Here is a 12,771-nt window from a genome sequence, read left to right on the forward strand (position 1 = left end):
TATGAAAACATGTTTCACATCATATGTCATCAGGGAAAGGCAAATTAAAACAATGACATACTATTACACATCTGTTAGAATGGCCAAAATCTGAAAACAACAAATGTTGACAAGGACATGGAGCAACAAGAACTCTCATAGTTTGCTGGTGAGAATGCAAAATGTTACGGCCTCTTTGAAAAACAGTTTGGCAGTTGCTTATAAGACTAAATGTACTCTAAACATTCAGCAATTTATACCCTTTGGTATTTTCCCAAAGGAACTGAAATTTTATGTTCACACAAAAACCTGCACACAGATGTTTATAGTGGCTTTATTCATAATTTCCAAAACTTGGAAGCAACCAAGATGTCCTTTAGTAGGTGGATAAATGGATAAATAAACCGAGGTACATCCAGACAACAGAATATTATTCAGAGCAAAAAAGAAATGAACTATCATGCCATGAGAAGACATGGTGGAAACTTAAATGCACATTACTAAGTGGAAGTTAATCCGGAAAGGGTATATAACTATATGCATCCAATTATATGACATTCTGAAAAAGGCAAAACTATGGAGACAGTAAAAAAATCAGTGGTTCTGGGGTGGGGGTAGTGGAAGGGAAGTATGAATAGGCAGAGCACAGAGGATTTTTAGGGCAGTGAAAAATAGTATGGTATTATGGTGAACATATGTCATTATTCTTTTATCCAAGCCTGTGTAGAATGTGCAACAACAAGAATAAACTCTAAGTTAAACTATGGACTTTGGGTGATTGATTAAGCATCAATGTAAATTCATCCTTGGTAAAAAAACAAATGTGCTTTCTGATATTGATAATGGTGGGGGGGGTCTATGCATCTGTGCCATCTTCTCAATTTTGTTGTAAATCTAGAACTGCTGTAAAAAATTAAAGTTTCTTTTAAGTTCAAATGTATAAAAACCAGAGTCTTGGACAGTACAGATAAATGTTTATCATCCACCTGAGTGACATGTCAAAGTAGCCAGGACTGCTGAAGAAAAGGGTCAGCTCTGGCACCCATGAGTATACAAGGGAGAGTACCATATGCTTGTGCATGTATGCATATATATGCACAGATGGGCTCATGGGTAGCAGAGTAGTCCCTTTATACACTTAAATTACTACTGGAGGGTCCTCTTGCTGTCTTTTTTAGATACCAAGCCCCTTTCAGCTAGCCTTCTCCTACTTCATGACATGAAATATTAGGCTTAATATAAGCCCCATTCAAACATCAAGAAGAGTTCACTCTTAATCATTTATATTTAGATTGTCCACATGATTACTATTTATAAAAAATGTCTAATCCAAATTTTAGGGCTTTAGGGAAAAACCCTTTGGCTATTACATTTGTGAAGGGCCTCCTTTTTCCACAGATGAATGCTTACCTCAGGAATGGTAACTAAATTTTTATTAAGCTAAGAAAGACCACAAGTATAGTTTTCTTTCCCCTTTAACCCCTCATTAAAGTCTCAGCACATTCCAAAGTTAAATATATATGATTATTAAATTATTATTTGTCTTAAATATATATTGCTTTCCATTGTGAATTATGAATAATTGACCTTCAGGATATCTGAGATATGAACTATTAGCCTCAACTTAAGTCTTCAAATGACTTGACCTTAAGTAGTTACTATTCTTTCACAAAATGAGGAAACTAATCTCTTCTCTGCCTTCAAGGCAGTTCTGTCAAAAATTAAAAAAAGAACTCTGAAGTCCTTACAGCCCTGCATTAATGTATGTTAGCTTTAGCATTGGTTTGGGGAGTAATACACTTAATTTGAAACATTTTTACCGTACCACTTTGTCATATACACTCACATCACCCCACAATAAAAGACACAGAACAATCATCTAAACATCTTCTTATCAATAGTGGAATAGTGTATATTAGCACTATACAAATTTATTTAGGAACAATGAGATTCCTTTGAATCTCAACATTTCTTTGGATATGCAGCTTTTCTTTAAGTTATCATTTCTAGAATGGCTTCATGTTACATTTCAACATACTGGCTCACAAAGGAGGCTTAAAATAACATTTCCAGGAAGTTAACAAGGATTCCTAGCCTATGTGGGAACTCTTGTGGGAGTCAGCATAGTATTTCAGACTTTGGTATTTTTCATTTCTCTTCTTTTTTAAAAGGAAGATAAAATATTACAGACAGTTCAAAATTCACACCCGAGTTAAACATTTTGCTGGAAAATTCCACATTAAGGAAAGAAGAAGAAAGTGCAAAAAGAGGAAAGGGCTGTATAGAGGTTTTTTGCCAGCATCACTGTTGCGTGTTTGTTTTTGTGTTCTTCCTTCTACAGCCAGGATAAGGGAGAGAGAATAAGATAAGGAAAAACACAGGGAAGGTGAGAGTGAACAATTGCTCCTTAACTCTGTGACAGGTGTAATGGACAGAAGAGCATCTGTAGGTACAGAAATATGCCCAGAGGACTGAGGGACTCAGCCTTCTGTAAAGAGGAGGGAACCTGGAGAACAAAATCATGAATGGAGTTGGTTGTAGAAAAGGGGGCAGCGCTAAAGAGAAAATTGGGTGAAAGAAGTTTTAGTCAGAAAACTTTGCTGAGCAGGGAAAACATCAAGGCTTTGGTGGAGACATCAAATTCAAATCTTTTCACAGATTTTAGAATTAGTTCAGAGATTATAGCTAAAGTCAGAGTTAAAACCATTATGTCTCTTTTTGATAGTTTGGCACGCCAGGCAAATGGCTGTCCCTAGAATGGGTTGGAGAATAATGGCAAGATATCCTTTCTCTGAAAAATCACTGCCACAATGATGCTGTCCAAAATATTTAGAACTAGAGGATGGAGGTGAGGCACACGCAAGGAAGTTCAAATTCTAGCATTGGTATATATTTCAATAATGCTAGAAGTCAACACATGGTTCAATCACAGTTTAAATCTCCAGAGGCCCTTGCTCATTAAGAAGGCAAGAATTTAGGTTAAGTGATAGAGGGGATTCTCCTCTGCTCTTCTGAGAGTAATCTGTTCATACAGAGAAGGGATGACTCCCTTCCTTCCAATGGGGAATACAGGGCCAAGTGGAATAGGAGAAACTTTGTGGTCTCAGTGGAGGTAGGTGGGATGATTCCATCGATACCAAGATCTGGAAGGGAGAAAAAAACAAGTCAGTTGTAAAGCTGTTAATGTGATGAAGGAAGATGGGAATGGATAGTGACCATTAATAGGCATATGGTTTCTTTCTGGGATGGTAAAAATGTTCTGGAATTAGATAATAATGATAGTTGTGTGACCTTATAAATATATTAAAGACTACTGAATTGTACACTTTAAAATGATAAATTTTATGGTATATGAGTTATATCTCAAAACAATATTTAAAATGTACATTACATGGTCCCCACCCCCCTCTCTTTTGTGGAGGTAGCTGAGGAGCTCCAACTTTTGGGGCTATGCAACAATTGGCCAATGAGAACTGGCTGCCTTGCTGAACTACCTAGGTTTGGACAAGTAGATTAATCTCTTCTGACAAGCTCAGATCTTTAACCTATCACTTAACTTTCAAATCTCTTTTGTTCTCAATCAGGGAAGAATCTCTCAAGGCATTACCTATGAAAATACTTTTTAGTAGATTCTTTGACCCAAGAGGCTACTTTCCCCCAACAGCATCCTAACTTCCCTTTCTCACTGTGCCAGCCATGTTCAAAGCTCAAGTCCACATTACAGTGTCCCCAGAACAGGGTTACTGGCATTATGTGGAGAACTCCTAAGCCCAGTGAAGGGCTTGACATTTGGAAATTTCCACCTTCCCAGTGAGGATGGACATTTTGGCTTTGTTGACATGAGCTCCTTGTAGGAATGCTCACTGGCTGAAGCTTCTCTTTTAAGTCCAGCTCCTCAGGGATAAAGTCCAGTTTGGCTCTCCACTCTGCCTCTTCCCTGCCACCCCATTTCCTTTTTCCAACCCAGTGACAGCTTTCTTTCCCAAGGTTTTGACCTAGCTTTTCACACGTCCCTTGGCCCTGCTGGATTGTTACTGTTCTCTCCCCTTCCATCTTACCCTGAAGAGTTAAAAGTAGAGGAGTTCACTGTTGCTTTGGAGTTATTTTGAGGTGCAGTGGGGCTGCTTGCATGAAGTCCTGAGCTAGGAGACGAAGGCCTGCTGTTGTTCCCAGGGGAACAGGGTGATGTTACTGAGGATAAGGAGAGGCAAAAACAAGGGGAAAGTAAAGTGGCTGGGTCGTGCTTGGACCTTGTGGCATGGCCCTTCAAAACATGTATCCCCAAAGGAGTCTCACCTTCTCCCTATCCCCACTTATCTGTCCAGCTCCTGCCATATTAGCATCAGCACCCAGCTGCAGAGGGTTTTTCATCATGAATGCTCTCCTCAGACCAGGCTCTGAAGAGGTGCATGGCTGGTTCTGCAAGTCTTAGACTTGTCAAACAGAAGAAGGACTGGTGCCAAAATCATCCTATTGTAGGACACACCCTGGGCTGGGCATATGCAGCCCCAGACCAAAAGGCAGGGTGGGAAAATGAACAAGAAACCTCAGTTTGGAAGAGTATGGGAATGAAAGAAAAGTACATAAGGGAGGAAAAGAGAGCCTGAGAGTGGAAATAAAGATTGCCAGCCTCCATAGTGTTCTCATCTCTGCAAACAAAAGGTACATGGTCTTCTAGAAAGAGCACAGTAAGGAATGAGGTGACCCAAGTCTAGGTCCCAGCAGCTCTGTGGCCTGTGGCAACTGGCTTCCCTTCCCTGAAACTCATTTTTGTCCTCTGCAAAATGACAGATTTAGATTAAACTGAGCTCTTGTATTTGCATTCTATGAACATTACATGGATAAGGTGACATATATTTTACCATCCAAAGTAAGATATTTTGAAGAGTGGAAAGGCATGCTATTGATAATTATGTCAGGACAAGAGACTGACACTAGGATTATCCTTGGCGCATCCAGACTTATGGTTACCCTATTTAGCTTTTTGAAATGCTATAGTACTTTTTGAAAAGCAGAGTTCTGTACAAAATTGGTTTGAAAAACCCTCTCTTCTGTTAGCCTTCCATACAGCTTCTTTAGGAATGTGTAATGTACTTGAGTGCTGGGAAGTGCTATAATCAAAACAAAACAAAACATAAATACTTATTTAAACTTTGCTTACTCAGTATTTCCTAAACTTACTTGATCATGGAACCCTTTTTCTCTAAAACAGACTTTAATATCTTTTGAAACACATTTAGAACCATTATTCTCAGTTCTAATATTCCCTTATTTAAAGGAATTCTGGTGTAATTCAGAAACTTCATCTTAAAGCTCACCTGTTCCAGGCACGGTGCTATGGACAGGAGGGATGGAGAGGGGGCCCAGAGATGCAGAGGGAGAGACCTGAAAGGCAACAAAATCTTGTAAATGTCCATTTCCACCCCATTCTCCAACCTTTGATACTTTTCCCCGGATGCTGGGTCCCATCTCTGCAGAGGTAAGATCTTAGCTTCCTTGACAATTTCTAGTCCAAACCTGTATCCTGTCCCATTTCATAGAAAGGTCTCTGGACCACGTACAACACCCAGCTCCAGCTCTGTCCTGCTCCCACAGCTCTCTGCTGCTGACACCCAGACCTGCCCACCCTGCTGTGTATCCCCTGGCAAGGTTTCTTTGGAACTGCCAGGTCAGAGCTGTGCTTGAGTGCTCTAACAATGAAATGAGCATGCCCTTCTAGAATCGGCTGGGGCAGACACTATTTTTCAGTCTTTACTTCTTCCTTGGTAAAAAGGTTTTGCTTTTGCTCAGGGCAGCAGAGCACCAGTCCTAACAACCCTGTCTCAGGCTTTCCAGCCTCATGTATGAGTGGACCATCAGCTCTCCAGAGATAATTGGAGGAGCCGAACTTTGGTTTCTGAATATTTTATTTTGCCCTGGAGACCTCGCAACACCACCAAGTCTAAGATTTGAAAGGGTCCTAAGATAATTTAGTTTAGTCTCCCACAAAGTTCAGGAATCTCCCCCTCAGTATTACTATCCTAGAATGTAGAAAAAGATGAAATAAACAGAATGGACTTTGGGGCCCAACAAATCTGGGTAGGACCTGGCTCCACTACCAACTATCTGTGTGACTTTGGGCAAATTACCTAATTCCATTGAGATTTGGCTTTCTCATCTGTAAAATAGTACTAATACTTCCCTTATAGGTTCTTTTAATTAAGATTTAATGATATAATGTTCATAGAACTTCCAACTCAACACCTGGCAGAGTATGCTGGACTTGTTAAATGTTAGTTCCCTTCCTTCCTGAAAGAAGCTGTTAGCTGCCTTGTCTATAGAACCTGTTCACATTTTCATTTGAACTGAAATCTTCATACATTCTCTCCCCTCATTCTTCTCATGCTGACAGGGAAGCTCTGGTGAATTTATTTTTTATCCTCACCCGAGGATATCTTTTCCCCAGTATATTGTTTTTTTTTCTAATGGATTTTTTAGAGAGAGTAAAGAAGAATGTGTGTGTGTGTGTGTGTGTGTGTGTGTGTGAGAGAGAGAGAGAGAGAGAGAGAGAGAGAGATGTGAGAGAGAAGCATTAATTGGTTGCCTCTTATACCACTCCCCCCCAGTCCCCCCACCACCTCCCGCCACTGGGGATGGAGCCTGCAACCCTTTTGTGCCCTGACCAGAATCAAACTCAAGACCAACACTCCAACTAACTGAGTCACACCAGCCACAGATGATGAATGCTTTTTTAAAAAAAAATTGTTGTTCAAGTATAGTTGTCTCCATTTCCACTCCCCACCACTTACCCCACAGCAGCCACCACCACCTCCCACCCCTGATCCCACCCCACCTTGGTTTTATCCACGTGTTCCTGAAAACCCTTCCCCCTTTCTCCCCATTACCTCCTCCCACCTCCCCTCTGGGTACCACACTCCAACCAACTGAGTCACATCAGCCACAGCTGATGAATGCTTTTTTAAAGACATTGAGAAGAAGTTTCTGCTCAGGGGCCTGTGATTTGATATTCCTTCCCTCCCGAGTTTGTAAGGTCCCATCCCAGCAGGATGCTCACTTCCTGTAGTAAGCATGGTAAGAGATGTTATCAATAATCTTTCTCCCTTTTCTTCTCTTCCACTTCCTGCTGCCACATCCAAGAAATTTGTTGTTTTAAAATAAATAATGTACTTAGTCACTGTGACCAGCTTCTAAGAGGTTTCCTTCTGGAGACAGATTGTGCATATGCAAGCAGACATACATATGGCTCCTTCTTGTTAATTTTTTATATCAATGGTAGCATTCTGCCCACACTGGTCTGCACCGTTTGCTTTTATTTCCCCTGCTGAATGGTATATTTTGATGATTATTTCTATCAGAAGCAGGAAAAAATTATGTCCTATTCCCAAGGAGACTGTCCCAATGACACCTGAGGAAAAGACAGGGTCAGAACATTTTCTCTATTTGCTTTTTTCATAAAAGCACAAGTATTAATTATTTGTACAATGTCTCCCCCTCACCACTAGGCTGTGGACTTCATGAGGGCAGGAGGATACCAGAGTGGTTCACTGTTATACCCTCAGTGTCTACTATAGTGCCTGGAACTTTGCAGGTGCTCAGCAAATATCTGTTGAATAAGTGATGAGAATGAGTCAGGCTGCTTCACAGGTCCTTCATACCCTCACTGTTTTTCTCCATGTTGGTGTCCTTGGTTGGAATTAAACCAAAGCAAAAGTCTATTTCCCATCTGCTGTAAACAAAGCACCAAATCTAAACATTGGTGCTTTGGAAGATTCCAATGTTCTTGAGACATGGTCCAATTTCCTCCAACACCCTACATAATCCCTACCTCCCACTCCAGCCTCCTTCCTCACACTCTCTCTCACTCCCCGGATTCCAGCCCATTCAAGCCTTCTGTGCTTCCTCTCCCCACCACACCAGCCTCAGGGCTATAGTGCACATTGTTTCCTCTGCCTAGGATGTTTTTCTGTATTCTCTCCCCTCCTTTTCTTCCCAACTCAGACCTTTTCCCCATTAATGTCCATTCATTCTTCTGCTGTCAGTTTCAGCATCATTTTTCAGAGAAGCTCTGACACTCTGGACAAAATTTGGTCCCTGCAATACCCGTACATCTTTGCGGAAGGCTTCAGCGCAAATAGCATTTGTTTATGTCTGTTTTCCCTGCTGCACTGTAAGTAGAGATCACAGGTGTCCTGTGCTCCACTCTGTCCCACTGTCAAACATACGGTGGGTGCTCAAGAATATTTAAAGCCCTGGCTGGCATAGCTCGGTGGATTGAATGTGGGCCTGTGAACCAAGGGGTTGCCAGTTTGATTCCCAGTCTAGGGCGCATGCCTGGGTTGCAGACAAAGTCCCTAGTAGGGGGCATGTGAGAGGCAATCACACATTAATGTTTCTCTCCTTCTCTTTCTCCTTCCTTTCCCCTCTCTCTAAAAATAAATAAATAAAATATTTTAAAAAGAGAAATATTTAAGAAAGGAATAATGAATGAATGAATATCGCATTACCTCCAACTTAAAAATTTAATGGATTATCATTGTTTATAGAGTATTTTGGTATCAAGGCCCTTCATGCCCTAGCTAGCATAGCTCAGTGGATTGGGTGCAGGCTGTGAACCAAAGCATCACAGGTTCGATTCCCAGTCAGGGCACGTGCCTGGGTTGTAGGCCATGGCCCCCAGCAACCGCACATTAGTGTTTTTTTTTCTCTCTCTCTCTCCCCCTTTCCTCTCTAGAAATAAATAAATAAAATTAAAAAAAAAAAAACACAGCCCTTTAAAAAAAAAAAGTCCCTTCATGATCTGGCCCTCATCAATCTCTGTCTTTTTTCCAAACCCAACTCTAGCCAGACTGAATTGGTGTGATTCTCCAAAAGCATCATGTTGTTTTAGAATTCCATGTTTTCTCACAGACCATTCTTTCTGCCTTGAATACCAATTTTCATGCTAATTTTGAATGTGTTCTTCAAATAAAATAGAGTGTCAGCCCTCTCAGACCCAATTTGGGTTTTTCATCTGTGTTCCTATAGGACTCCTGTAAAGTTCCTCACACCCATTTTATCCCTTACATCTATTTCATTGCACTTTCTTGTCTTTTCTGCTTCTCTTTCTCAGTTTCTTCCCTTGATACTCTTCTTGTCAATCTCTCAAATGCTAGTGTTCTACAGGATTGAGACCTATACTTTCCTTTTTGCTTCCTGTGTACAGATTCCATAGGTGAGCTCCTCTTCACCCTGTATTTCAACATCATGTATATGTTTATAACTACCTGATCTGTATCTCTATTCCAGCCTTCTCTCCTACTCTCCAGACCTATAATCCTAAGTGACCATGGCGATTGCCACTTGGGTGTCCCACGGGCCTCACTGAACATCATAATAATGGAAAGAACTGAAATTATCACTTTTTCCAGTTCCCAAACTAGCTCCTCCCCTGTGTTTGGTTGTTCCATCCATGGAATCATCATCTACCCAGTCAGCCAACCCTGAATTCTGAGAATCATCTCCAAGTGTCTGCTTTCCTTCATCACTCTCCATGTCACCACCCAATTTTCAGCTTATTAGCCAGCATCTAATAATTCTACCTTCCAATTATGTCCTGAATCATCTTTCCCATCCCCCTCATTCTTACCACCTGGGTTTACTTCAGCCCTCATTTCTCTACTAGATAATTACAATCAAGTCCTTACTATTCTCCCAGGCTATCAAACTACCTTATTTATACTGAAGTCAGAATGATCATTTTAAAAAGCAAATATGATCATGCCAGTGCCCTGCTTAAAAATTTTTCAATGACTCCTCCAAGCCTTGACATTTTTTAGCATGGCACAGTCCCTTCAGTCTAGTCTTTACTGATCTATCCATCCTCATCTTTCTACATTCCTCTACATGGAACCACCAGCAGTTCCGTGAATACTCCCTGATCTATACCATTATTCTCATACTTCCCCTCTGTGAAAACTCCACCTCCTCACTTATCTGTTTCTTCACTATTTTTGCCTTTTACACTTAGCCCAGGTATTATTTATCTTCTTGGGGAAGACTTTCTAACCATTACTTCCCAAGGCTTTGTTAGCTGTGACTACTAAGTTCTCCTAAAGAAGCTATCATGTTGTTTATCATTTGTTTATTTGTCTATCTCCCATGCTAGACAATGAGGTCCCCTGGGAGAGGAGACAAATAATACTTATTTGTGTATCCCAGGACTATGCATAAAAAACAATATGTAGTAGATAGTCAATAAATGTTTGGTGAAAGAATGGATAATGGTGTAGTTTTATGAAATAGCTATGTCCCTCCTTGGGCAAGGCTGAATTTTGTTTATCCTTAGTGCTAAAAGACTTAAGGACATCACTATTAGCCTCAGTTCCCTTAACCTTAAACCATCCCCATCCTCAAGGGTAGAGAAGAACATTCCCACACCCACCTCTAGGCAACATCTCTCTCCAGAATAGAGAAGATATTTTCTATTCTTGAGGTCTGCCTGAAGTCTGGGTTATTCCCAGTCCTGACTTCTTCCCTGACCACCATAATTATAGATATAACTGTCTGCTTGACACTTCCTTTTGGCTGTCTAGGAGTCATGTCCAATTTAATATGACAACTCTAAATTCTTAGTTTTTCCTTTCAAAACTGTTCTTCCTGAGTCTTCATCATCTAAAAAAACAAACAAACAAACAAAAACACACACAAAAAAACCCCAAAAGGGCAGCATCTTCCAACCAGTTGCTAAGGCTAAAACCCTTGATGTCATCTTTACCTTATTTTTCATACTCTACATCTGAGCTGTAAGCACATCTTGTTGGATCCACAGTTGAAATATACTCAGAATCCAACCACTTCTCATCACCCTAGCCTAAGCCTCTACCACTTAGCCTGATTAATATAATTCTCCTAGCTAGTCTCCTGTTTCCACACAGATCATTTACTGCACAGCAACTCATGTCAGCCACTTAGCCTTCTCTGCTCAGAGCCCTCTAGTGGCTTATTTCACACAGAGTAAAAGCCAGGGCCCTTTCAATGACCTCCAAGACCTTAGATAGCCTGCTTCCTGTTATTTCTCTCACTCATCTCCTACTTCTCGCTTTCCTCCTTGCTGTACTCCAGCTACACTGTCATTCTTGCTGTTCCTCTAACATGCCAGGTGGTCTCATTTACTGGTCCCTTTCCTAGAACACCCTTTCCTTGAGATATTTCTCTTTCAACACTTAGATTTCTGATCAAATGTCACCTTATTAGAGAAGTTGTTTCTGACCTATTAAAAAAATCTCCCCACTATAACTTTCTATCTCCTTACCTTTCTTTATTCTTTATATTAGATATTTAATATAAAACATCTATTTGCTGATTTATTTACTTCATGCACCCATCAACTCCAATCCCCCACCTTCCCTAGGATGGAGACCTTTTACCCTCCAGTCATCACCTCCCCCTGTGTTTGGCAGGCACCTTGTTTCCTGGCCACTTACCAGACGGGAAGTATAGATGGGTGATTTAATGGGTGCAGTGACAGGACAGTTGATTCGCTTCTCCTTTTGGCGTCGGTTGCAGAACCAGACCCTTACCACCTCCTTCTCCATGGACAACTGCTCTGCAATCATGGATATCTCCTCTGAGCTAGGTTTGGGGTTCTACAGAGACAGAAGTGAGAGAGGTTGGTCAGAAGAACAAAGGAATAGAGTCAAGAACTGGGAGTGGGGGACAGACTTCCAAGGAAGCAGGATAGAAAAATAGATGAATCGAAAGCTTTAGAATCAGACCTAGGATGGAATACTAGCTTATCACCTACTGTGTGCCCTTAAGAAATTTTCTTAACCTTTGTGAGCCTCAGTCTTATCATTAAGAAATGAGAATAACAATGCCTACTATGAAAGATTATTGTGAGGATTAATTAAGAAAATGAATGTAAACTGCCAAACCCAAGGCTTGACACAGGTTCTCTTCTCTTCCTCCCTTCTTCAAGAGAAGTTCTGAAAAGAAGAGTCCATTGGTAAGTTATGTGGGAACAAGATGAATCTCCAGAACCCATGCTCTCCTCTCTGTTCTTTCCACATAATCTAGTATATTTCTCTTGCGACACTGCTTCCTGTCCTACATTAAAATAGGAAATGATAAAGCTAAAATATGTGAATCCATCAAGACTGTGGAAATACATATCATTCTCTTGTTCTGACCCCACTCCTACCCAGACTTTGATCTCAGCCCTCTTTCCTCCCTCCTATAACTTCCCTCACTCTTATTGCTCTGAGAAACCTAATCAGAAGGAAAAGCCAGCTCTTGTCATGCTGCCAGCAGGATGCAGCCATCAAATCCTTGAACCTGATGCACTACAGAATCTGCTGGAGGGGCAGCAGTCCTGGAGGCCTGGGGCCAACAAGGTTGAAGTAGGCCACACGCACCTTCTTTAGGGACTTGTGTGGTAGAGATGTGGGTTCTGGAGGTTGGTACCTAAGGGAACCTGATTAGAAACTGTTTAGACCATACCTCTTCTCTCCCCCAGCTTCCATGGGGGCACATAGTTGATACTATTAGCTTCACATAACAGGTTCAAGAATATACTTTTGTTACAAGTTAAAAAATGTATTATATAATATGATTACAAGTATTTATATGTAAGTGGACAATGAAATAGAAGGAAATACATTTAGATGGCATTTAATGATAACCGTTTTCTTTCTACAACCTGACACTAATTTTCAGTGTCAGGACTGAAACTGAATTTTCCTAATTGTTTACAATAAGCATTTATTACATTTGTAATTTGAAAAATACAAAGCAATGTCTAGAAAATAAAGAATT

At 40.7% G+C, this 12,771-nt stretch overlaps 1 protein-coding gene across 5 annotated transcripts in view; it reads right to left on the minus strand.

Moving 5' to 3' along the window:
- Window positions 1-2,147: 2,147 nt before the first annotated feature.
- The window catches only part of POU2F3 (POU class 2 homeobox 3), a 108,199-nt gene continuing 97,575 nt past the window's right edge, over window positions 2,148-12,771 (minus strand). For all 5 annotated transcript variants that reach the window (XM_036028389.1, XM_036028385.1, XM_036028386.1 and 2 more), the window contains 4 exons: window positions 11,442-11,603; window positions 5,298-5,364; window positions 4,038-4,170; window positions 2,148-3,122 (listed from right to left, as the gene is read on the minus strand). In XM_036028389.1, coding sequence (XP_035884282.1) covers window positions 3,083-3,122; window positions 4,038-4,170; window positions 5,298-5,364; window positions 11,442-11,603 — 402 coding nt within the window. In that variant the 3' untranslated portion in view covers window positions 2,148-3,082. The remainder of the gene's footprint in view (window positions 3,123-4,037; window positions 4,171-5,297; window positions 5,365-11,441; window positions 11,604-12,771) is intronic.

Source organism: Phyllostomus discolor, chromosome 6 (genome assembly GCF_004126475.2).
Source record: "Phyllostomus discolor isolate MPI-MPIP mPhyDis1 chromosome 6, mPhyDis1.pri.v3, whole genome shotgun sequence".
NCBI classification, from domain to species: Eukaryota; Metazoa; Chordata; class Mammalia; order Chiroptera; family Phyllostomidae; genus Phyllostomus; species Phyllostomus discolor.